This window comes from Stegodyphus dumicola, chromosome 2, assembly GCF_044657685.1.
Source record: "Stegodyphus dumicola isolate Sdum_Otavi_A_Nest chromosome 2, ASM4465768v1".
NCBI lineage: Eukaryota > Metazoa > Arthropoda > Arachnida > Araneae > Eresidae > Stegodyphus > Stegodyphus dumicola.
The window spans coordinates 79943214-79968574 of NC_140769.1; the positions used below are offsets into that span (position 1 = coordinate 79943214).

At 33.7% G+C, this 25361-nt stretch overlaps 2 protein-coding genes across 2 annotated transcripts in view; both read right to left on the reverse strand.

Moving 5' to 3' along the window:
* The window catches only part of LOC118197972 (short-chain dehydrogenase/reductase family 9C member 7-like), a 47341-nt gene extending 33657 nt beyond the window's left edge, over window positions 1-13684 (reverse strand). The window contains exon 1 of the mRNA XM_035369546.2: window positions 13317-13684. Coding sequence (XP_035225437.1) covers window positions 13317-13557 — 241 coding nt within the window. The 5' untranslated portion in view covers window positions 13558-13684. The remainder of the gene's footprint in view (window positions 1-13316) is intronic.
* A 10109-nt stretch (window positions 13685-23793) lies between these two features.
* LOC118197973 (retinol dehydrogenase 7-like) overlaps window positions 23794-25361 on the reverse strand; it is a 49927-nt gene continuing 48359 nt past the window's right edge. The window contains exon 5 of the mRNA XM_035369547.2: window positions 23794-24428. Coding sequence (XP_035225438.2) covers window positions 24113-24428 — 316 coding nt within the window. The 3' untranslated portion in view covers window positions 23794-24112. The remainder of the gene's footprint in view (window positions 24429-25361) is intronic.

Sequence of the window (25361 nt, forward strand, 5' to 3'; positions counted from 1 at the left end):
ATTTTTAGTGAGCGACGAATAGTTAAAAAGAACCGATTCATTTCAGTGAGCGGACAGTTCTGATCTGATCCCTTAAATGAGCGATTTTGTCCATCTCTAGTTCCGGAATCAGTATATAAAGTAAAGTAATGGGTGTTTTCGAATTTGCTGTTTACTTTCTGCTTCGTCATCATCAACAATGCAAGATAAATATATGTTTTGTTAACATGCCTGTATTGCAAGAGTTTTGAAATTTTTCAAATAAAACACTGCTGTAAAAATTATTTTACTTTATTATTTAAATAAACATCATAGCAAGTTATATTAGGAATAGCTTTCATGTACTCCGCATTATTTTAGATTAAATTCTTATTTTAATGATTCCATATTTTCCCACGAAAATCTGTTATATTTTTCAAGTAAAGCATCACTTCCGGTTTATTACATAATAATCATAATCTAATATGTTGTTCTCAAACGTGATTGTATATGCATCGTATAAGCAAATACGAGTGTCAGACACTAAATTTGAGAAGTTTTGAATTATATCATAATACATTCTTTTCGCAAAAACATGCTAAGAGCTTCATACTATCACATCCAGTTTATCAGTTTTAGCCAAAATCTACAATAACATGTTATTTTCATTGGTATAAAAGCCTTAAATACTAAAATTGAATGGATTATATTTTAATATAGTTTTTCAATAAAAACTATTATGGCCTTAAAGGTTAAGTACCAATTCTGGGTGTTCAATTTTATCCAAAATCTAATCAACATATTATATAAAAGCAGAAAGCTTATATACGAAAACTAGAAAATTTTTGGAAGTTTGATGTAAGAGGTATCTTAGACAAAAAAATTGCCATACTTATAACTCACGGACAGACAGACATCAGTGTAAAAATTGTTAAAACGTGTTAGGGCCTTTATTTAGTGCTTATTCACTGAAAATTCACTATCGAATTTGTGAACCGAAAACATTATCTATGTATAGGTTGAAGAGAGGTAAATATTTCAACTTTCCCTCACAAAATAAGAATTGATAGGAATTTCGTTTAAGATGCATGAAAGATTAAGCAACAAACGCGGAGCACAAGCTGACTGCATGGAATGAATTCTTTAAAGAAAAAAAAAAAAAAAAAAGTTTAGCAATCCTTTTCCTTATTAAACTGTAACTAAGCAATCTTTACACCTCAAGTCAGCTCAAAATTTAATTATGGAATTTCGCTGATTTGATGTAACGTCTTCCTTCATTACCTGAAGCAATATTATAAGGAAGTATAATGTGCTTTCTTTATGGATATTTTCCTCATTCAGAATAATCAAACTAATCTTAAGGAAGTCAATGTTGTGTTTGTATTTAAAAAAATCTGATGCGTACACCATATGACTTCCTTGTATTGGAATATTAAATTGGAATATTAAATTATACGCATTTTTTCTTGCATTTCATTTAAACTTATTGGATTGAATTAAATCTACTTCGCCGACAGCGCATAAACCACAATAGAATAAATGCATTCTTTAAAATTCACTCTAGTATTTGTTTACCATAGCGAGACCCTCTGGCGCTAGATTCACTTAACAGTATTAATAATTATATAACAGTTAACTTATATAATAATTTTATAACGGAAACTAAGTTAACTGTTATTATAATCCAATAATTATATAACAGTTAACTTATATATTTCGTTCATATTATAACTCATAATGCACAAAATAAATTTATATTATTTAAAGAATAGAATTATCTAATCGTTGCCACATGTTCTATTCAAATACTATAATAAAGCTAGAATGATGTATAAAAGAAATTAAGCAAACAAAACAAAAAAGAAACAGTTTTTCACAGACGATTGAGTATTTCTCATTTAATTAATTCAGTTCTCACTTCGCGAGAAGGCAAAAATACATAAAAACTCAAAATATCTATATTAAAAATTACGAAGTAAATCTTAAACGCTTATTTCCTTGAAAAAATTCCAGAAAGGATTAAGCATGATTTAAATAATAAATGAAGGCGTTATCTTTGTTGTTGCGAAGCTAAGTTTCTCTAGATTGGCAACAAATCCACTAGTCTCCTGTTTCAAATGTAAACATTAAGAAAGGCTTAGCGGCAATTAAACAACTTTAAAATTGCTGATAATTCTAAAAATATTGAACACAGATTTACTAAAGGCATAAAATCCTTAACTGGAAGATAAAAACAACATAATTCAATCATTTTTAAAGCAAAAAATGTCCAATTTACCAACATATAAGAGCAAAGAAACTGAGATCACTGAGCCGGGTAACAGAGTGGATATATATATATATAGAAATATATTTATATACGTTTGGTGCGGCCGATTGCAACCAAAATACGAGATGCACATCTACATGTTATAGCAGTCCTATATACAAAATTTCAACGTTCTGAGGCTACTCGTTTTTGAGTTATGCGAGATACGTACGTACCGCACGTACGTAGTACATACGTTCGTACAGACGCCACGAAAAATTCTCTTCAGAATTAATTTTAAAGCAGTTTTATAATTTTTTTGAGGAAAAGAGTATTTTATTCTGTCCTTACGTACAGATATCACGCAGGAACATCGTTAAATTGCATTCGATAGCGGTCAAAATGGATATTTTCGTTGAAATATGTTGCCTGAAACTTTTCGCGATTACAATACTTCCTTTTTACTTCGTACAAGGAAGTAAAAAGAGTCAACTGAATGCATTATAAATTGCATTAAGAAGAAAAAAAAGATGGTATTTTTATGAAAATATTATATAATATGGGAAGCAATAACTTGTCAATGTCATTAAGCATTAAAGAATTTTCCACGGGGAAAAAATTCGCTATTAGGGAAAAGCAAAATATTTCTTTGTACTAAAGCAAGTAATATAGCAAGTATTAAAGCGTTAGAAAAGTCTTCTATTGCAATAATGGTAAAAATGCTTATGAAAATAATTAATTAATAGGCCATAAGTGTGATGAATTAGAGTTGGATTATAAATTACGGTTAAAATAAGTGTTAAAAATAAATTATTAAAAAGCATATATCTGGTTTAAAATCACTCAGTTATTTAAGCAACGTGCTGTTTTAATAGGAAAGATATGTTTGCAATGCTCGCACAATTTATTTATATAATGGCTGGTCTCTTAGACCCCTTTCCATTAAGATGTGCTCTCAGTTTTAATTTTAAATGGCTTATGAGAAAAACTTCATTATGTAATTGAACAATGATACAATTTTGGGCACACACGGGCAATTCAAGAGAATTTCACGCTATAATGGAAGCCACTTCTTTCGCTAGCTTTAAAATACCTGTATTCAGCAATCTTCACCACTAAGCCATTATACTTTGTCACTTTCAAGGTCGTTTCCTATTTTCTGTCTTTCCTCATATCTATGTAGCCATGTTAGCGATTGTTGCAAAACTGTCATGCCCTTTCATTTATTAAAATTCCTTTATTCCCTCTGTGCGGTTTAAACGAGTTTATTTGATTAAGACAAAGTACTCGAGGGCTAACTGCCTAAGGAGAGAGAAGCCTTCGTTTAGGACTTTGTGGAGACTTCGTCTAGAATACATGGAGGTAACTACGAAAACATCCATGCAGCCTATCCGCTCGCTGGGATGATTCGAACCCCAGACCGAACTACGAGTGTTCAGCGACTGCTCGGCCGCTGGTGGCCTTTTATGATGAAGACGATACAGGTTATGATCGTAGAGGAGGCGAGGGTCGGTACAACCTTTAAATGCCTATTTTAAAGTAACAGAGTGTAGTGGAACTTATGCTGCGCATGAACAGTTAACACCGTCTTACACACGAAGGAAATTAGTCGGTGGTTTCACTTCCAGCAATCCCTTCTGTATTTGCTCGTTTTCTTTCCCTTATTTGTAAGGACTATCTTTTACTAAAATTCTTTCGTTGTAAACAAAGTAAGACTATGTGGTTTAAAATATAAATTGCAACACACTAACTTTGACTTGATTTACCCTTGATTTCCATTGCATAAATATCATCAGATTTAAAATATTTTAGTACAAATGCGAAATATTCCTCTTGAAACCATCATGACAGCCTGCAAGGTTTGAAAATACGAAAACAGAATATTAAATTAAATTTGAAACTTTCGCTTTTTTTTAAAAAACTTCAGCTGAAAGATTTTTTTGAAATCTTCAGTATATAGTATAAGATTTATAAGGTTGCTCTTTTACAACCTGTAGTTCATAGTTTCCCAAACATTTCAACTCACTTTCAACTTTTGACATTGTTTCCCCCCATTTAGCATCCTCTACTCTTGAAAGAATGATATAGTATTAGATGCCTTAAATATAATCAGAAGATACTGTGAAAAAAGCTTAAAACACTTTTAGGTATACTTATGGATAAAATAAACAGAGATTCCAGCCAGTACAAGAAAAAGTCTTATTCAAAATACATGGATACGTTAAGTTTTGGAATTTAAGTCATCCGAAAGGAAATGTCACAAAATAAAAGTTGTCGTCAAACCAACATTATTGACTTTTCCCTCTTTATATTTATTAAAAGCAGGATTTAGTCAAGTCACCAATTTACTATGGTAGAAACAGGTTGAATACTTTTTGAACGAGGTGATTTGAGAAATAAGTTAAAAAATTAAGCTAAATATTAAAAAATTCATTATTTAATGAAGCGTAGCCATCAGGTTAATTAAAATCGAATATTTACACAGTTAGAATACATGATTTTGCTATTTAATATTTTGTTACTTTATATTTGTAAAATTAAAAATAATAATAATACAAAGATTAATGAAAAGTAAATCTAATAACCATTTTTTAAAACGTTTGTTCGTATTTTTAACTCAACTGTTATCTTTAAAGTTACTTATGTGCATTTAGTTGTATTATGATTATTTTGTGCTATATACTGAAAAGAAAATATGAGAGAGTCGATGATGAAAACTATTATTTTAAAAGGGGTTGATGTTAGCAAAGTTTAGGAACCTCTGATCTAAATAAACAAATATGCATTTAGAAACTTAGAAAGCTTCCAAGAAATGAATAAATCATTTAAATTTATAATGATAAAGATCCGGGTAGAACAACGAACGAGTAGGAAAGGATTCCCTTAACATAATTTTACTAGAAATTTTTGAAGCAATTTGTTGCTTACTCTTCATGATATAAAACAAATTTAAAATTCGCATGTATCTTTGGAAACATTACATGTATGAAAGTGCAATGGCTTCAGTTGCAATTCATATATTCAAATTTTAATAACTGATTTTAAATTGATGGTGCAAACACTGGTTCATTCAGTTACTCTGTCACACCTTTCTTTCATTTGCTTACTTAAATAATCTTTTCATTAAAGAGGAATATCATAAAAGTTCCGTTATGGTAAAAAACTTTTAAATATAATTAAAAATTCTTAATTAAAATATTCCACCACTGTGCAGAAGGTCCAAAAAACACGCGTTTCCAGGGCCAGGGGTAAAATTTATGCCGCTTAGTGCAATTTCTATGGCCTGTAAATTCTGCCGTCCAGTGCTTATCTAAATTTGAAAAATTTGTAACCCGTCATTGTATAAGGTATTTTCTCCCTACTTCCAGCATGCCTTCATAGTGTAACGGTAGCACACTCGGCGAGTATTCGAGAGGTCCAGGTTCCAGTCCCGAAGAGGGCATTGCTCATTTTTCAAGTCTTCTGCATTAAAATAACCTAATGACCCAGACTAAAAGGTAGTGGATGATGATTCTTCACCACCAGGATTTGGTGATTTTTGTCCTCTAATTCCCAGTCGCCCTTTAAAAGGGAGAGTATATAAGGTATTTTCTCCCTCCTTGCTGCATGACTTCGTGGTGTAACGGTAGCGCAATCGGCGTGTATTCGAGAGATCCATGTTCAAATCCCGGTGAGGGCATTGCTCATTTTTCAAGTGTTTTCTACTTCAAAAATCCTAATTGACTCTACAACTCTGCCGCTCGGTGCGGCCGCATCTGCTACACAGGCTCTGACATTAGCTGTGCAATTAAGCCGAAGCATCTCTATGGTTATCTGCCTATAACGAGGGATACCTTTGTTTAGGATTTTCTGAGGGGAACTGGATCATATCTATGTTACACAGGAAAACCACGAAAAAGTATATTCAGCCAGCGTATTCGGCGAGATTTGAATCTGGTTTCAGCGACTTTGTCGCTTGGCCGCTAGTGCGCAAAAACACGTGTTTCAATTCATTTTTATATTTTTTTCATGATGGAGCAAAATAAAACTTGCATTACCGTTTGCGAAATTAAGTTCGGGACCCAACCCAATCTAAATTCGGATCAATTATAAATAAAACCATACGCTATTCTGAATTGCGATAAGTTAGATCTAAGGAAGGACAGAGAATGAAAGTGGCAAGATTAATTTCCAATCACTCATTATATGCATTTCTACAATAGATGGAGCTATAACAGCTTTCAGATTAGTTTTCAAATTTAAGTCATTCGTTTTGATAGGATGAATGTTCATTCGATCGAGCCTTTGATCACAGTATTGGAATATATTTTAGACAAATCTAATACCTGGGAAATGATTAAGACATCACAGGCAGCTAGGATGCACATCGACCTCTTATTTATTTCAGAGCATTTCCATCAGCTATTTAAACAGAAAAATCAGTAATTACAGCTGACATGAAAAATATGCAGGAACGGAACTGGAAATTATATATAAAGCACATTTTGCGTAACACACGAATCTTAAATAATTATTGCTAAACCGAAATTCACGGATCAGTGAGTCGGCTAACCTGCCTGTATTAACTTGTTTTCACCAAGCGTCAAAATGATTTACTATCCATGTATTTCAATTTGATTATGTCCTGAAATCAAACACTCAATCAGCTAAGAAAAGGGAATGCCAAAATGAAATGAATAGGAATTTTAAGGAAATAAATGGTGTAATAAATGAAAATTCCAGGAGATAAGCAAAAGAATAGACCTAAGACCTTGTCAGCAAGGAAACCAGATCACTGCGTCGGTCACGTATTTCATCACGCAATGCTCTTGTTAAAACAATTTACCGTGCACTCGTTTTGGTTTGATTATGTCATTCATCCTGAAACTAAACACTTTATCGCCTAAAAAAAGAAATGTCAAAATGAAGTAAATGGGAAGTCAGCAGATTTTAAGGAAATGTTGTTTGATAAATGAAAATTTCACGAAACTGGTTTCGAAAGAGCCTTTTTCGGCTGTTAACAAAACAGTAAACCTTCTCAAGAAAGAAACCAGTCAAAGAAGAATTCGAAAACGTGCTACAACAATGCCTTCCTGCAGCAAAAGAAGGCAAAATTTGTAACACTGTCTATTGATGAAAAAGAAATCAAAGAATTAAGCTATTTAAAATTTGGAAGGGACCGACACTAAAATTATTCGTACCAACAAAAATAGGAAGATTTTTCAGGAATATAAATATAAAACTTCCTATATAGTATATAAACTGTATTTTTGAAGCTTTTGATGAATCTGTTGGAACATCTTTTAGTTTTTTTGATGAATATGCTGGAACTGTAAACGAAAAAATATGACTCACAGATTAACGCAACAAGTAGTTTTTTTTAATAATATATTCTTTAATGCTCAAGTGATTCGACCAATGGTGAGAATATTGATAATGAATGCTGTAAATTTCACGAGAATTTGTGGCCGGAAATACAGGGTATTCAAATACTGAAATGCAAAAATTACCACTAAAAATAATCCAGAATTCAACCTTCGTAAATTATGTGAAATTTTATAGCAAATATATAGAAGAGATTAACGGTCACATTCTTAAAATTAAGTGGGAGAATTCTTATAACTGAAATTTCTCTTCTGAGAAAATAAACTATTTTAACTGTTTAATTAGTAATATGAGATAAGAAGCCTCAATCAGTTACTCATGCTGTTAAATAGTTATATCTCTGATCGAGGCGGACTCAGATGAATAAATCTTGAGACCCAATGAACGATATATTTTGGTTTTGTTTAGTAAAATTACGGCAAAGCACTCTAGAGCTATCTGCCAATGAGGACTTTTTTAATGGAAATTGCTTCGTATATACGTTACACATCGGGAGAACCGAGAAAACGCCCATGCAACCAGCCCGTTCGCCTGGAATCGAGCCCAGGTTGAAACTACCGGTATTCAGCGATTTTTATCTCTCGGCTGCTCGTGGGCCCGACAAATGATATGGTAAAAAGAAACCTTTTGTTTAGTAGGATAAAAAGATTTGACATGAGGAGGAAGATAAGAAGGTTTTTGATATACATCAGTGCTAAAACTAGTCATACTGAATGTAACTAAAACGTCTAGAGAAACAATTTATTATATAATTTAAAATTAAAGTACAAAAATGAAAATGATTTCAGGATTCATTGAAATCAAACAGCAGTGCTCTTAGTTCTTATTTTTAATTACCGTGAAATGAAACAAATGTATTTTCTACATGATAGGCTAAAAAAAAAAAAAAAAATAGTTCCCCCCTTTCTAAATTCAAGATAGCACATATAGATATATGAGAGATCGAGATAGGGAATATTCATCGATTTAAAGCGGAAGAAGACATGATTAAAACTGAGGGTTCTTTCATTTATTGCATAAATTGTAATTGGAATTTGCCCACTTCCATAAACATGTAAATCATAAGCTTTTAGCTATCGCGAATATCTAAAAATATATTTTATCATTAGTTTCATTTTAATTTCGTAATAAATTATCATAAAAAGGTTTTAAATGAAAAATGTTTGGATGATTATCTATTCTCCGGAAGGATTGGCCACAGATTCATAATGCCAGTTTAAGTAATTAATGTAACAAGATAGAACTTTCTGATTATGACAATATTGATCACGTTACACGGTTATCAAAACAAGGAAATGTTATTTTCTTTGCATTCAGCATGTGTAAAATGTTTAATTTTACATGTTATTACGAAAATTAGTCTTGGGAATAAAATGTTTTTAATCTGATAATCTACTTAATTAAGTTGAAACCGTGCTAACCAACCATTTTAAAAATATTTAATTGTGCAATACGAACGGGGATCTCCACATAAGGTTGGTTTATTTAAGGCAACGCACTCGAGGTTTATTTGCCTAAGAGAAAAAAAAAAAAAATGCCTTCCTATAGGACTTTCTAAGGGAAACTTGCTCGTATACACGTTACACATGAAGAAAACCATGAAAATACCCGTGCAGGCAGACCGTTGGCCGGGTTTCGAACCACTTAATCGCTCGGTCGTTGGTAGGCCCTCTCCATATAAGAAATATAATACTAATAATAAAATTTTCTATTCTACATAAAAATTTTCTATTCTACAGATATGTATAAAATACTTGAAAAGTTTATTTCAGACTCTTAAAATCGTGTATGAGCTTTATCACAAATTCTGACCATTTGGTTTGGTCAGTATGTTCATCAGACTGATTTTAAGGCAAAGTACGTGAAAGCTGTTTGCTGAAAGGAAGGATATTCCAAGGAAAACTGGTTCAGTATTGAATGGAAAATTGGAAAATATACTATTCGAAACGTTATATGTATCTATTAAATAACCCAAGAACGTTTAAAAGAAATTTTAAAAATTCGAAAAAACTAGCATTATATTTCATTTTGCTCAATCACAGAATAAGAACTATACAATATACAGTCTTTATAATACCCATTAATTGAAACTCGTATTTAAAAGAATTATACATAGTTAAAATTTTTGTTCTAAGGAACTTGCTTCCTCAATTCGATCAACTGTTTTAATTTATTATCTTAAACAACCTTAACAGTGTTTTTTTCTCAATTTTATTTTGACAAAACAATTTAATACAGCACTTCAAACGCGTAATAATTATATGCATTAAATTCAAAACAAAAACCAAAAGAAGTTTTACTCAATCGTTTCAATTTGTTACCTCAAAATACTCTTCTGTATCCAGTGAGCTCCGAGATGTTGAAATTTTTAATCCAGTGTGTTCAAAGAACTCGCTAAATGTAACAAATATCAAAGAAACCAATAATTAGCATCAGAAATTGGCCTAACACGAACAAACCAACAGTATTGGAAGCTTGCTCATATTACGCTAATTTCCGTTGCTAATATAATTGGTTTCTATAGCTTCTGATCCAACGTACTGAAGAATCTTAGCATCTTACGCCGCAGTTTTATTTGTACCTTTGGACACAAACTATCATTGGTTTAATTTAAAGTTCTTTGAACCTCAAACTCGACGTGATGAGGTCAGATAAGAGTCAACTTTTTTTCTTCTTATCTGCTTTGCTAAAAAACAACGTTTTGAGCTTTTAGCCATTTCTGTTTCCTTTTTATTTGATTAAACTCAATAAATTTTAAAAAAAATGCTTCTATATTCAGCAAATAAAAAGAAAGGGGGAAGAAATCAAATAAAGGGGGGGGGAACTTAAAAGATTGTCTCCTTTTTATTTCAGAAACTGCAATAAAACTGCATTAGATAAAAATATTTATGGACCCAAAATAATATCGAAAAGATCAGTAGAAAATAACATTGCCTTTTTAAAGTTGCTGCGTTTGACACACGCTGATATGAGCTGTAACCCAATTTTACATAGATTAACATTTCGTATGCATTATATGTTTTGAAATTTATTGATGCAAATTAATAGGTTAATCTTCGGATTATGGTAACTTGGCGATTATTTGGCAAAAATTTGGCGACCAACCCTGCTACAGCAACCTGCTAGTTTTTTTTTTTTTTGGACGCCATTTTGTTTTCACAAAGTAAAGGCATGTTTTTTTTATCCAACATTTTTTTTTCCAACAATCTACTAGCCGAATTACGCTTATGCTAGAACTTTTATGGAACAAAAGTGCTTAATCATGACGAAGATTAGGTGCGAAATTGGGAGAAAGTGCAGAATCGCCCATTCCGCGGTTTTTAACAATTGCACATACACTGTATCATCCATGTACACGTCGACCTATTTTCACTTAAAAAAACATCCCAGAATTGCACAAAAATGGCATTGTGCACACTCTTGACTTTATCCATGTACACTGCTAAAGTCCTAGCTAGTAACCTTTATCGCCTTACCAAAATGCCGCCATTACCTATTACCATATTCCAAAGATTACCCAATTAATATATCAGCGCAATATGATATATTTTAAAATGAAGCAAGCAATCCTAAGCTTTTTGCAAAACGCCTTGCAGCATAACTATATCGAAAAATACAGAATTTCATCTGGCATCATAGGGTTTGCATCATAGGAAACGGCCTGAGTGCTTTGTTGTAAAGTTTGGGATACCCATTATTTAAAAAATGAGAAAGAGTAGTCTTTTAGTTGTTACGTAACGGCAACGGAAGTGTAGTTCTGAAGATGATAAAATGATTGCATTGAACTCTTGCATTATGGATACTGTTTCGTGAATGCATGTAATGAACCTATTAATACTGTCTTGAAGTATATTAAAATGTGAGTGAAGCTATTTCGACTCGTCATATTTTAACAAGCTGCTCATTTATTTTATTAAATTAAAGACCATAATGGTACTTAACGGAAAATCCCGCTGACCCTTTTTGCCTATTAAAGAAAAGACGCCAAACTACACAATTTTTCGCCAAAAATGGAAGTCTTTTACAAACACGCTGGGTTTAGTGTAACCTTGATTACATGTGTTAGTTATTATTATTGAGTAAAGACTCCGGCTAATCTTTGGAATATGGTAACAGGTAGTAAGGCGACATTTTGGTAAGGCGATAAAGGTTACTAGCTAGGATTTTAGCAGTGTACATGGATAAAGTCAAGAGTGTGCACAATGCCATTTTTGTGCAATTCTGGGATTATTTTTAAGTGAAAATAGGTCGCCGTGTACATGGATGATATCGTGTATGGGCAATTCTTAAAAACGCGGCAAGCAGTTGGCAATTCTGCACTTTGTCCCAATTTCGCAACTAACCTTCGTCATGATTAAGCACTTTTGTTCCACAAAAGTTCTAGCATTAGCGTAATTCGGCTAGCAGATTGTTGGAAAAAAATGTTGAGTAAAAACAAAAAAATTAAAAATAAATAAATAAAAAAAAAAATGCCTTTACTTCGTGAAAACAAAATGGCATCCAAACAAAAACTAGCAGGTTGCTGTAGCAGGGTTGGTCGCCAAATTTACGCCAAAAAATCGCCAAGTTACCATAATTTAAAGATTAACCAAACGTTCTAAGGAAAATGAATGGTAATTAAGTTGCTCATGGGAAAGTATATTATATGGAAGAATCACGAAAATCACTCTTGCAGCTAGGATAACATTCGTCTGATTTGTCAAAATTTTTATTATGTGACTATTGTCAAGATCACATTCGTTTTTAAACAGCTTTTCACATTAGGAGAAACGGTTATTTTTAATTTAATTTTTATTTATCTATTATTGTAAATTATACTATATAGACATAATTAAAATGACATTATAATTTTATTTATTTATTAATTAGACATGCTTATTGTTTCAATAGGCGGATAGCCTATACTAGGAAAATAAATAGTACTGCCACTTAAAGGAAATATTTGCAAGCCTTGTGCACAAGCAATCTACTCAAATAAATGCTCAGCTACTTCTTGAATAATTAGTCTTATCTTTCTTTGATAAGGACACATCTTTACGTAGCGTTAATTTATGATAAAATAATATCGTAGTAAACTTTTACAACTATTTGGCTTTTACTATTTTAGACGGATCGTATTAAATTAAGGATTTCATGCGTTCTGTTTTTAATATTTTTGAACTAACTCTTAAACGTGTAGTCTAATCGTAACTGTGTTAACTGTTTAGGTTACAATTATTGAGGTATTGAATTGAGATGTTCAATATAAATTTTTAAATCTTACAATATTTACATTAATGTTTTTTTTTTAATATTTTAGTTTTCTTTCGTAGTAAACTCTTTGAGGTTTTAAATCGTAATCCGAATTCTGCAGATTTTTTTACAGCTCTTCCTTGCACATATATTACATAAATCGCACATTATTTGGTCAAGCTGGATATGTTTTATCTCTAATCATTTTCACATTTTAAGTAATATATAAAAATATACTCCAGATTTAAAAGAAGGGAAAGAAAAGGAATTTTAACAATAATCATCACTCATGATTAATAATTTTTTTTTTATTTACAATAATTTCTAAATTATTTTGGAATTTAACATTTTACAGTATGGGTTTAGTACGCATAAAGACGTGGGAAAATAAATAAATGAATACTGTTCCTCAAATAGATAAAATAAATAGATAACAAACTAAGAATTTAAAAAAAAGGTGACATACCAATTTTTCTTTTAGCACACGTAACAAAATACTAACGTAGAAACTTACCAGAAATAAATACAGCTTTTCCTTCGACTGGGACTCGAGCTCTTGGCCTCCAATCATTTACGAAAGGTGCTATAACAAAAGCTAAGAATAGTATACTCCCTAAATAAAATAAACACCAACGCAACCACCACGGAATAAAAAAAATCAAAACGACGGCAAGAATCGCTGAAACGCCGTAATTCTGGAATGTATCGTGCACTGCACGACGTAAGGTCTTTGGCCTCACCTTTTGCGAGGACATACCCAATATTTGCGGAAACAGGTATATAATTGCTCCGTGTGTTAACAAGCGTACAAATGTTTGTTCGAAACGGCTGTATTAGCAAATGAGTTTGATTTGCTTTTGAGCTGAAGTGGGAGTTTTCTCTATCACCAGTCGAGTCAAGGTCAAAATTAGTCTTGCATTGAATGCCCTAAGGGTGTTCGGGAGCTGGCATTTTTCCCTGTATCATCTTCGTGTTTTTCCCTCTGTCCTTGATCTATGTTCCTAAGCGTTTAGCGATGTAGGAAAAACAGCGAAACCGATTCCAGTCCAACCGGATAATCGGGAGGTCGGAATAATTAATTGGATTATTTTTTTCTATAAGCTGGACACATATTTATTGCAGTGCAAGTAACGAATTGTTTTTACTTTTGTGTTTGTTTGTTTTGTTTAATTAAAAAAAAATATATATACAATTTAAAATACTGCAATCAACTTAGAAAAATAAACATTTGTTTATAATATTTCCTCTTATGGCGGGCTCTTAGCCGACTTCGCTTTACCACTTTTAAGGATAGAAGTGGTAGTTATTTTATTATGAAGGCACCTAATAGGTAGTTCGCCTTTGCCTCCTATGAAGGGACGGACAGTTACAGCCACCCCTTCTCCGATATTCGAACCCAGGTCCTTTGGTATCGCAGTCGACTTCCCTAACCACTATACTGTCTGGGCGGCATTTTCGCACAAAATAAAACCATGTTAATCAAACGTCACTTATCTTGTAAAGAAATAAGGCTTTTTTTGAAATAAGGCTACCATACATTGGAATTCCATGCATGTTTGAAAACTTGCGTGAATATTAATTCCAGTTCAATAATTGAAATACACCGATCACGATATGATAAAATCTCAAAACGCATCGCGCATCTTTATGTATTTGATTTAACAGATTACCTTGTTGTTATACAATAATGAAGTTTAGCGCAGCTATCGTTATTCTGCCAGAATCACTTGTAAATGTAATATGAATTAGAAGAAGAAAACACTTTTTAAGCAACTTCTATGAATGAAAATAATAGTTGAATTACTTGGAACCGAAAGAACGTAACTGTTTTGAACGCGTAATTCACTCAAGAGTTCATGGACCATAGCTAGGTATTGCAGATAATGATTAAAAAAAATCGTTCAATTTAGGAAAATCTAATAAATATTTATGATAAAAACGGGACGTTCTCCATAGGCACAGAAACGGGAAGTTGTTTCAATGTTCATCACAGCTGTCATCGACTTTCATATGGTGAGAAGTGAAGCATTAATACTGCGTATTGCTGTCATTTTAAACTCGTCAATTCTAGGCTCTTCCGCAAGAGTTAGGCATATAGTTTAGTTAAGATTTTTCGAATTTTCTTTCTACCCATGAACAATCTCACAGTCATGTGCATAAACGAATAGAATTGTCTGCTCAAATAATATAAACAGCTCAAATATTCAGCTCAAAATAAACAGCTCAAAATAATCGTTTCACTGGAGAATGGTGAACACACATAGGTACCAGGTCCGCAGGCCCAACCCCTATCGAATAAGAATTGGATATTTCTTAACTGTGAGAGCATTAAGGCAAAATATAAAGTAAGAATAAATTAAGGGTACGTCCTAAGTTTTAGATAGTTAATAGCTTGTGGGTTGCTTGGTGAACTTTGAAACCAAAAAGGGTTCATATATATATTATAAGGAAATTTTGAAGCAGTTAAGTGGATTTATAGTCGGGCGTAAGAAATTAGAAATGAATGCTGTGATGGAATGAATAACTTGTTAAAAATGAGAAGCAGGGAAAGATAAGTGTGGTGAAACTGTACTGAGAGACTCTGAAAATGCGCATCTGGGCGAGGGCAGAACCGTCTGGTGACTAACATCCTGAAACATAATTAAATAACATGGGAACAAAAGAAAAGTAATGGCAAGTGCGAATCCTTCGGCGAAAAATGATTTAAAGAGTTAATTAGCAAACAAAAATCTAATATGCAAAAAGTAGGCATACATATAAAGAGTATAATTACGTTGCAATGACATTGGCGCTGAGGACAATGAATACATCAGGGTATGTATGTAGAAACAAAATGGGAATACTTATAGCAGAACCAGTAATATACAAAGACATTGTGAGTATGCTAACATAATATACAAGAACATAATATACAAAACATAATACTTACAAAAACAAAATATCATTATTGTTACTTAGAATTGCCATGGAGCATGTTACATTAGCTGGGTCTTTTGACACTGTATTGATCAATACATTATGAAATATATTCGTTATTATTTACAAAGGTGCCCGTGAAAATGCCTTTGAATAGATTAAACAGTGCGAATAATTTGTTGATGGAGTTTTCAGTAGCATTAATTTCCGGCACTTTAGCCACAATTTTGTGTAGGACGTCTGAAATAGAACAGGTTTTGAAAATTCCACATAATTCTTTAATAAATTTAATAATGTCTAGGAAGGCATCAAATCCAAGCTCATTCTTTTTTCTGGTGTCTTTAACAGTCTTTTGCAATCCAGGTATTTGATTCTGCACTGTTTGTTTGTCATTTTTAACAGCATTTGCGTAGGAGTGACCAGTATTAATCCGAGCAGTGGGATTTGTACTTTTTACAGAATTTTGCTTAGTAGGGTTATTTACATTTTGTTTAGTAGTCTTATACAATTTTGGAAAGTTTACACATCCTCTGTAAATGGCCGTGGGGCCAATTTCGCCGCAGTTGCATCATTTCACTATGGTTAGCCTTTTAGCTTCCCATTGATCGGTCCCGTGTGGACCTGCACATTTTATGCAATGGAGGCGAAGTTTACATTGGTGTGAACATTGGTCAAAATAATGTTCTCTCGCAAAACGAGATCTTAACGAGAAGATAACAAAAGGTAGGGGCTACTTTTATCTAAAAATACAAAAAGAAGCTAGGAAATTTTATCAGCTGATAAATAATATCAGAGCTGATTTTAATCCCAAAACAATAACTTGTAAAAAAAATGGAGAAATCACCAGAGACATGGAGGAAGTACTGGTTTGTTGGCGTGAGTATTTTAATCCTCTGGCTGTTCATCCCGCGATTTCCGCGGGCATGCGTTTTTCTTCTTTTATTGAGGAGCGCATCCCGTTTTTTTCCCCGTTTAACCACTGAAATAAATTATATAACGTATTAGACGTTTAGTTTACGTTTTGGCCAACAGATATCGTTAGTTGTCCACTAAATTGCGGCCGTTTGAAGACACGTGTTATTACCGCTCAATCTCCACTTTTTGCCGCTTTTTTCTTACAGAAATGGCTGCTAGAAAACATTCAGCGCTTATCTGAATATTTAATTAAATTATTGAATTATTAATTAGATTTATTGATTAGATTTATTGATTAGATTAATAATTAGATTGATTATTAATTAGATTTATTGAATCTGGTGCAAAGACTGCAAAGTTGGACTTTGCCTTGAACCCTGTTTTGAACTCTATCATACTAAACTGCATTTCTAAGGTATTTTTTCCTCAGTGCTTTATATTTTCTTAAATTTTACTTTTTTATATTATGCAATAAATAGAAATTAACAGTAATTCGACTGAAATTTATTTAAAATTTTTTTTTCTTTGGTACTAATATCTGAAATTTGTTTTACAGGCAACTTAGTTTCTCATGATAAATATCTATATAAACAAATATTTTCTAGAAAGGAAAAATGCATTTTTCAGTTCTCCAATATATATAGATTTAAAATATGCCAAAAAAAATTTGAAGCGATTTCGGTCCGCAAATTGAGCAATCAGAGGGTTAAGTGTCTGCTTTCGGATAGAGATATAGAGGGGGAGATAACTATTTATAACATGCTACCTATTATGAGTTGTGAATGTGAGATTATGGAGCATAATCTACCAACTCTGTATAATGTTGAATGGCAATTAAAAAAGTTAAATAGTAATAAATCAGTTAAACCGGATGGCATCAAGGCGGAGCTTTTAAATATCAATGAAACGAATTTAAATAAAGCAATCAATTATCTAATTTGTTGCATATGGACGCAGGAACAAATGCCCATTGAGAGGGAAGACGGATCTGTTCGTCTTATTTAAAAAAAAGCAGACGAGCTAGAATGTTGTAATTACAGAGGAATTACCTTACTGAATTCAGTATATAAAATCTTCTCCGCTATTTTGTATAAACGAATGATTACATTTACTTTTTAAGAATTATGTTAATTTTATTAACAGTTAAATTTTGAGTTAAACTTCCTTTCCTATTGATTCTTAATTTCAGCTTACCACTTCTGGTCAGAACGTAGTTTTAGAATCACGTCTGAATGCTAATGAGGAAGAGCGGTATATAACCGCGAAGTTCGAGAGTCTTAGTGAGAGAGATATCAGATATTCTGGCTGCACACGTCCGCCTTTTTAGGCTACTCTCTCGTAAGCTATTATTACGCTCGGCCGTACTTTAGGCCCTTGATATCTTCGCAGTCAATTAGCGTTAAGGGGCCAACTCTGTTAGAATTTTGATAGTTTTAGCTTTCAAACCCAAGTGTCGGCTTTATTGTACAACTCCAAGACGGAGTTTTGTTAAACTTTAGTTGGAATAATAAAGGGTTATTTCACCCTTCTTACTTGTTGTATTCTATCTCACGAACTCGAGCGATTATTCGCTTACTAGTTCTTAAGGTTCTTCACTTTCAACTGTAAATTAGAAATACATAGTGGAGAATCCTACAACTTCTAATGTTATTGGGAATTACCATTATGGATTCCAGAAAGGAAAAGCAACAACTGATCAATTGCATTCTATAAGACAAATCTTGGAAAGAACTAAAGAATGTAAAATTGACACCTACCACCTGTTCGTTGAATTTAAAGCTGCCTATGACAGTATTAACAGAGAAAAACTACTTGAAGCGATGTTAGAATTTAATATCCCTAAGAAACTGAAAAGCCTCACAAGGATGACCCTTAAAAAGTGATATGTAGAATAAAAATTTCAACATACCTTTCAGAACCTTTTTATACTGAGAAAGGATTAAGGACAGGGAGACTCACTACCTTGACTGCTGTTTAATCTAGTTTCAGAAAAGGCCATAAGAGACTTTGGAATAAACACAAGTGGAACCAGCTTGCACAGAACCATTCAACTGCTGGCTTTCGTCGATGACATTGATATCATTGGGCGATCAAAACGAGCTATGGTGGAGGCTATTGTCTCACTTGAAAATGCAGCAAGAAAGATGAGCCTAAACATTAATGAAGACAAAACAAAATTTATGATGGCATCTAATAAAACTGTTGATTTTCCACCCTTGAAGATAAACAGTTATACCTTTGAAACAGTAAAGAAATTTAAATATCTGGGCACATTGATCACAAGTTGCAGTGATATAAAAATTGAAATAAAGAATAGAATATTTATGGCTAATAAATGTTATTACGGCCTTAACAACTTAAATCCAAACTAATAAGCGTAAAAACTAAATTAAATTTATATAAAACTTTAATAAGACCTATTGCCATTTATGGAAGTCTCTATGCAAAGTCAAATTAACTACTGTATGTATATCTATATTATTATATTCAACAAAAGCAGCTGTATTAAATCGTTACACTTTAATTAAAGAAAACAGCACTTGAACAATATGAGGTTTTCTGGTGATGAAGTAAGAGGAACACAAACAGTAAAGTGTCTTTCATTAAACTCTGATATGTGAAACCCCTTGTTCACTGTTTTATAACGCATTCATTTTCTAGCTTACGAAATCGTGAGTTAAAAAGACGATACTGATTTGTTATTTATTCGAAACCATCAGGAACAGTTTTCCAAAGATTTTTAACACAGGATTTCCTTCATTGGTCTTCTTGTCACTGATCTCACTTCAAAACTATTCTATAACTCGAATGAAAGTGCTATAATTAACATTTGGTTAAAGTCCCTTTCTTCTTATCTGTGGTCAGTGTGGTATAAAATATTTCTTTAATGTAATCAATAATATCTGTAAAATTGAATTAAAAATTTTGCCTATATTTACTACAAAAGGGAACTTCCAAAGAAGTTTATTTTTTTCTAAATACCTTAGTTATATGTTTAAGTGTAAATTTTATCTTTCACTACGTATGCTTTTAAAGTATGTTATTGTTCTTCCAGTACTTACATATTATGCGTCAATTGTAAAACTGTTTCCAGAGAGCGCGATTTAACAGCAACGCACACTCATAACATCCGCTCTTTCGCTTGATGTAACCTTGACTGATTTTCTGCGGAAAGTTTTAATTCATATTATTCCAAACAGATCTTGCGGCAAAATTGGACAGCCTAATAAATCAGTTGAAATCGACAAAAGCTTTTTTACGAAGCACAGAAACGAAGCGGGTCGAATATTTTTGCAACAAAAGGCTATTGGGTGGACAGAGACTGGCGAATGCTTTATTGTAAGAGTTGCAGATACACTCCTGGGAAAATTAAGAGAATTTCTAAACTAGGCCTATTTTTATAAAAAATAAACCAAAGCATTGAACCAAGGGTACTAATTATGCCCTCGAAAAGTTATGCAAATATTCGAACATATAAGCGTACACGTCCGTGTCTGTGGAGCTGTGATTGTCGAGGGGACATAAGCGCAGTTTACGCCATGCTTATCTCAAGAGTTGGGTTTCAGGTTTTAAATTTTATAAAGTTTCAGGTAAAATGAGTAGCCGCGAAGGTATAGATGACGGACTGAGATGGAGAGTTGTCGGTAAATTGGAGACAGGAAAGTCACAAGCGCAGGTGGCTACTGAGCTCAATGTAACGCCTAATATCGTCGGCAACTTGTGGAAACAGTTCCAGACAGTAAAATCCACATTGAGAAGACGTGGAAAAAGTCTATCCAGATCCACCACGACGAATGAGGATCGTTACTTGGCACCTTTAGCGCCAGGGCACAGGACTACTACAGCTTCCCAGCTCTCAGGTGAGCTGTATGCTGTCACTGGAACCTGAGTTTCACGGTCTACAGTTGCCCGAAGTCTTCATGAAATAAGGCTGTATCCAGAAGACCCGCTGTTTGAGTCTCGCTCACTGCAGCAAGCAACACAGCACATAGACAACATGAGAGTTGGACCAGACATTAGTGGCCACCGCGCATTTTACAGATGAATCACGATTCAGCCTGGAGACTGATTATCGGCGTACTTGTGCCTGGAGAGAGCCTGGAACACGATACGATCTTTCTCGCATTGGGGAAGCGTAATTGTTTGGGAAGGCATTATGCTGAACAGCCGCATTCACCCCTGAGTTGAGCGCATTGAGGTATGGAGAAGAAATTGTGTAGTCCTATGATCAACGTTTCAGAGGAACAGTTGTAATTGGTTCCCGTTAATGGACGACGACTCTCGTCCACATAAGGCTCAGCTGGTCGACGATTACATGGAGTGAGGATATTCGCCGCATGGATTGGCCAGACAGATCTACTGATTTTAACCATGTTTGGGCATGTTTGGGGCTTTCTTGAAAGGGCAATTTCATCTCGCTGTCATTCTCCGAGAACCATCCCTGAGTTGAGAACTGCCTTGCTGCAGGACTGGGATCGACTGCCACAGGGTATCCTCAGCTGCTTCCTGTCAAATGTGCCATAACGCTGTACGACCTACTATCTGGCTGTAAGGGGGGGGTCATACTCCGTACTAGACTCATTTTCAGTTCGATAACCCAGTGAAGATTTTGGACATGCTTGCGCTATCAGCATAGCTGATAATCATCCGTAGGTATAATGACTTTTGAATGGTACATCTCTACCTCTGTTATAAATATATTTTCGTAACAAGTTTCATTAAAATATGTCCAGTAGTTCTTCAGAAATTTGACATAATGTGCAAATTCTCTTAATTTTGCACGATTGTAGAAGTGTATTTCAGAATTCCACAGGAATGAATCTCGCAACTTTGGCGAGATATCCGCCAACTTTCACTTCTTCTGTGTTCTTCCGTTTCTTTCTTAATACTGCACATTAAAAAGTGCTTATTTTTTAATTTTAGAAGGATAGTTTATTAAAGGTTTCAGGCTAACAGCGTAGCTTACGTTGCCACGTCTACTTAGGTAGAAAACTCTGTTAAATGACTTATAGTAATTACGTTGCCATAACACGATTTATTTTATAGTTTGTATAATACTTAATTTTTTAGCAAAATATAGCGCATAAATATGTAATTAAGTAAATTGGCAATGCATTGTTTGAATCTTCCCCTTAAGACCTCTGAAGATTGCGAGTTTTACTCGAGATTCCAGGTGGACCAGCTGGCTGCATGGTTGATTTTCGTGGTGTTCCCCATATGTAACATGAATACTATTACGAATATTGTATATATGAAAATAATTAGTGAAATTACATGTAAAATTGTAGTGTCTCTTGTACAATGCAACATACAATTCCTCGAGTAAGTGAAGCTAAGAAGTAAGGAAAAATAAGATTACAGGGACAAGACCATTTAATGGCTATCTCGCCGCCAAGCTATCTGTCCACCCAATAGCCTTTTGTTGCAAGCTGATGATAGTTTCAACGACAATTGTTTTTGTCCCAAATTTGGCGAAAGATTGCCAGGCATTTGGCCCGATCCCTGTATAACTGCAATTTGTCTATTTCCTACGTAACTCTACCTGCACCCGACCATATATGAACCGGTATATGCCTATGTAACTCTATATGCTTTCCAGTTGTTTCCAGAAATCGAAGGTAGTGGAAATTTCTTGGTGGCCAGGGCTTCACCTTTTAGGTGCGCTTTGCACTGAATTTTATCTAACGTTCTTAATATAGTTTGAAGTGCAATTACTGATTGTATTCTGTGATACTGAGAAGAGCTGTAAGGGTGCTTTTGTAAAACGCTTCAGAACATTCAGACCTCAGTTTTTTCGGAAAATAGATTTTACTTAGCTATCATCGATTCTGAGTGCATTCAATCTATTCCGAACTCAAAAGCATGCAACAGTACAAAAAAGTTTTCTTAGAAAGTCTTTCGCACAGATATCCCTCCATTAAGCCCTTGTGTACTTTGCCCTGTGTTTGTAACGTAAGATGTATTGCTTGCAAATAGAAAAATTATTAGAATTCTAAGGTTTCCTTTTCGAAATATGACAGCTCGATAGGAATTTATGAATAGGGTAAATCACTTTTTTAGGCAATAACATTGTTGCGTTTCTGTACGGGTTCGTTCGTGCGATTTGAAGTGATTGACGATGTCACTTAATGAAAAATGAAAGCACAATTTATTAGCCAGTATTACTCAAGACAGCTCCAAAAACACGTTTAAAGTCGTCGGAAAGCTGTGACAAACACGCTGAAACAATCAGCAAAACAGGCTTCAGGCTAACTGGGAAGACAGCTTTACAGCATAGCACCAGAGTACGGTTCCCGGCTCGGTTCGGTCGTTCTCGGAACTAAGCGTAATCTCGAGACCCTTCACGGTACAACTTGCGATGCACTTGAGGATATACTTGATAGCTTCAACGATACACATTCTCGATGCACCAACTTGCGATACACTCGACGACCAACTCGACACTTAGACTGACGATCAATTCGATAGACTCGCGATCGACTGCTATTCTGCGTACAAGCAAGGTTTACATAGCTTTTGGGCGGCTTTTGAGAACATTCTGGGCCAAACTGGGAAGAACTCATTCTAGAATGTTCTCATGTTCTCTACTCGTCTTTGGCATATCGCTAATTTTGTTGCCAAATGTCGTCAAATGGGGGATTTTGCGCCAAATCTTGCAAACCTGCCTTCCCTTGTCATTTTCTGGAAACCCCAAACTCGCCCTGCGGGGAAGCTATCTTACCGCGGCTGGGCATCCCGTAACAATATTAAAGCCCATGAGAATTATTTGCTAGAAATGTGGATATTTGAATTCTGTGCTTATGCATGACGTCTCATAGAGATCCAATAATGCACCGCAAGATAAATATTATTTCTACTTATGGTAGTCCATTGTGAATGTATTTTCTAAAGATTTTGCTTCAACTGCATTAGGTTGGCTATGGCAAAGCATTTAACATCTATCTGCCTGAAGAAAATGGTGCCTTTTTAGATTACATGTAATAGAAAATTCACGTTACACATGTGTAAAAACAAGAGAATATTCACGCTACCCATTTATTCTAAATTTGAACCCGTGGCGAACTACTAGTGTTAATTATTCTATCACTGGTGCCCTTTTGCTTTTGGTGTATAGTAAGTTTATCTCTATTTTAATCTGAATAAGTAGTAATTTGATAAAATTAGCATGTTTGGGATTTCTTTATTAAACTGAACGTGATTAATTTTTGCGTACATCTTATAAGAACATGAGCTAACAAATGTTATCCATTATTAGAAAGTACTAACACTTTCTAATAACTTTTATAACTTTCTAAGTAGTAATAATGGATTATATTACTACTTAGAAAGTACGTAATATAATCAATTATTACAACATATTTGCACATATTGTAATTCATTATTATGCATAATTAATCCGTTATTATACATAATATAATTCATTGTTAGAATAACAACATAATGCAATCAATTATTAGAGAGTGCTAATACATATAGGTTTCATCTCATTAATACTCTTGCGAGGAGAAGATCGGCAAAGGGCTTAGGAATCATATTCAAGAACCATAAAGAAATACGAGAATACATAGTTCCAGGATTATAAGAGTATTTCGGATTCACTGCCATTACTGCTTCTTCAAACTGATCGATGGTCCCTTTCAGGTCATATTTTGTGGACCACGCTGAAATATTCATTGCAACACGCTTTGCAAACTCCAAGGTATCAGCAGCCATAACTTCTTTCACTTCAAGAGCAGTTTCTTCCCATTCTTTATTTACGTAATCAAAAATCATTTCTTTATTCATAAAATTAGTACTGAAAAAAGAAAAAAGAACTTTTATTACATTGAAATATCTCGTTTAAAATTACCATTACTGACATTACAGTATACTTATTTAATATTCTTAGAAGAAAGACTTTATAGACAATATTCCGCTGTTACTTTAATGATTCAACTATTAGACAAAGGAATTAAAATACTTAAAATTACTTTATTTTTGGTTATTAAATATATTTCGTTATTATAAAGTTGTATGTGAACAAATAACAGATACAACTAGCTGAGAAAAAACATTTTATTCATCAGTAACGAGAACGATATGAGAATATTTTTATAATAAATGTAATAGAAGACAATGGCGATTGATTACCGTCTCATAAAGTTTCACGCCCACCAGCGGCTGAGTGGTAAAATGGCTGAAGACTCGTAATTCTGACCTGGATTCGATTCCAGACAAACGGACTGGCTGAATGAGGTTTTAGTGGTTTTCCCCATGTATAACGTGTATATGAACCAGTTTCCTTAGAAATTTGGCAAAAAATTGCCAAAACTTACCACGTGAAAATTAGAAAGTCCTCCACGAAGGCATCCCCCTCTTTAGGCAGATAGCCCTAGTGTGCTTTGCTATAATCAATGAAACCAAACCAAATCATAAAGTTTCCGAACCACAAATTTACGTTCCGATGTATTTTAATTTTATTATTGTAATTACTGAGTTTGAATTTAGCATTCTGCGGGTTGTTAGAATTTCGTCGAGGAACCAACATAGAATTTGAAGTATTCCGTGATGTCACAGCAACAAGATTTATGAAAATATCTCAACACACCAAAAGGCACACTCTTGTTTTAGAAGATTATAAAAATTCTGTTGCCATTCACTTCTTTCCATCAGTTAGCTATAAAGTTGCACGTATTTTGCAGAAATTTAACTTTCGGGTCGTGTATTCTCCCATCAATAACATTCCGAG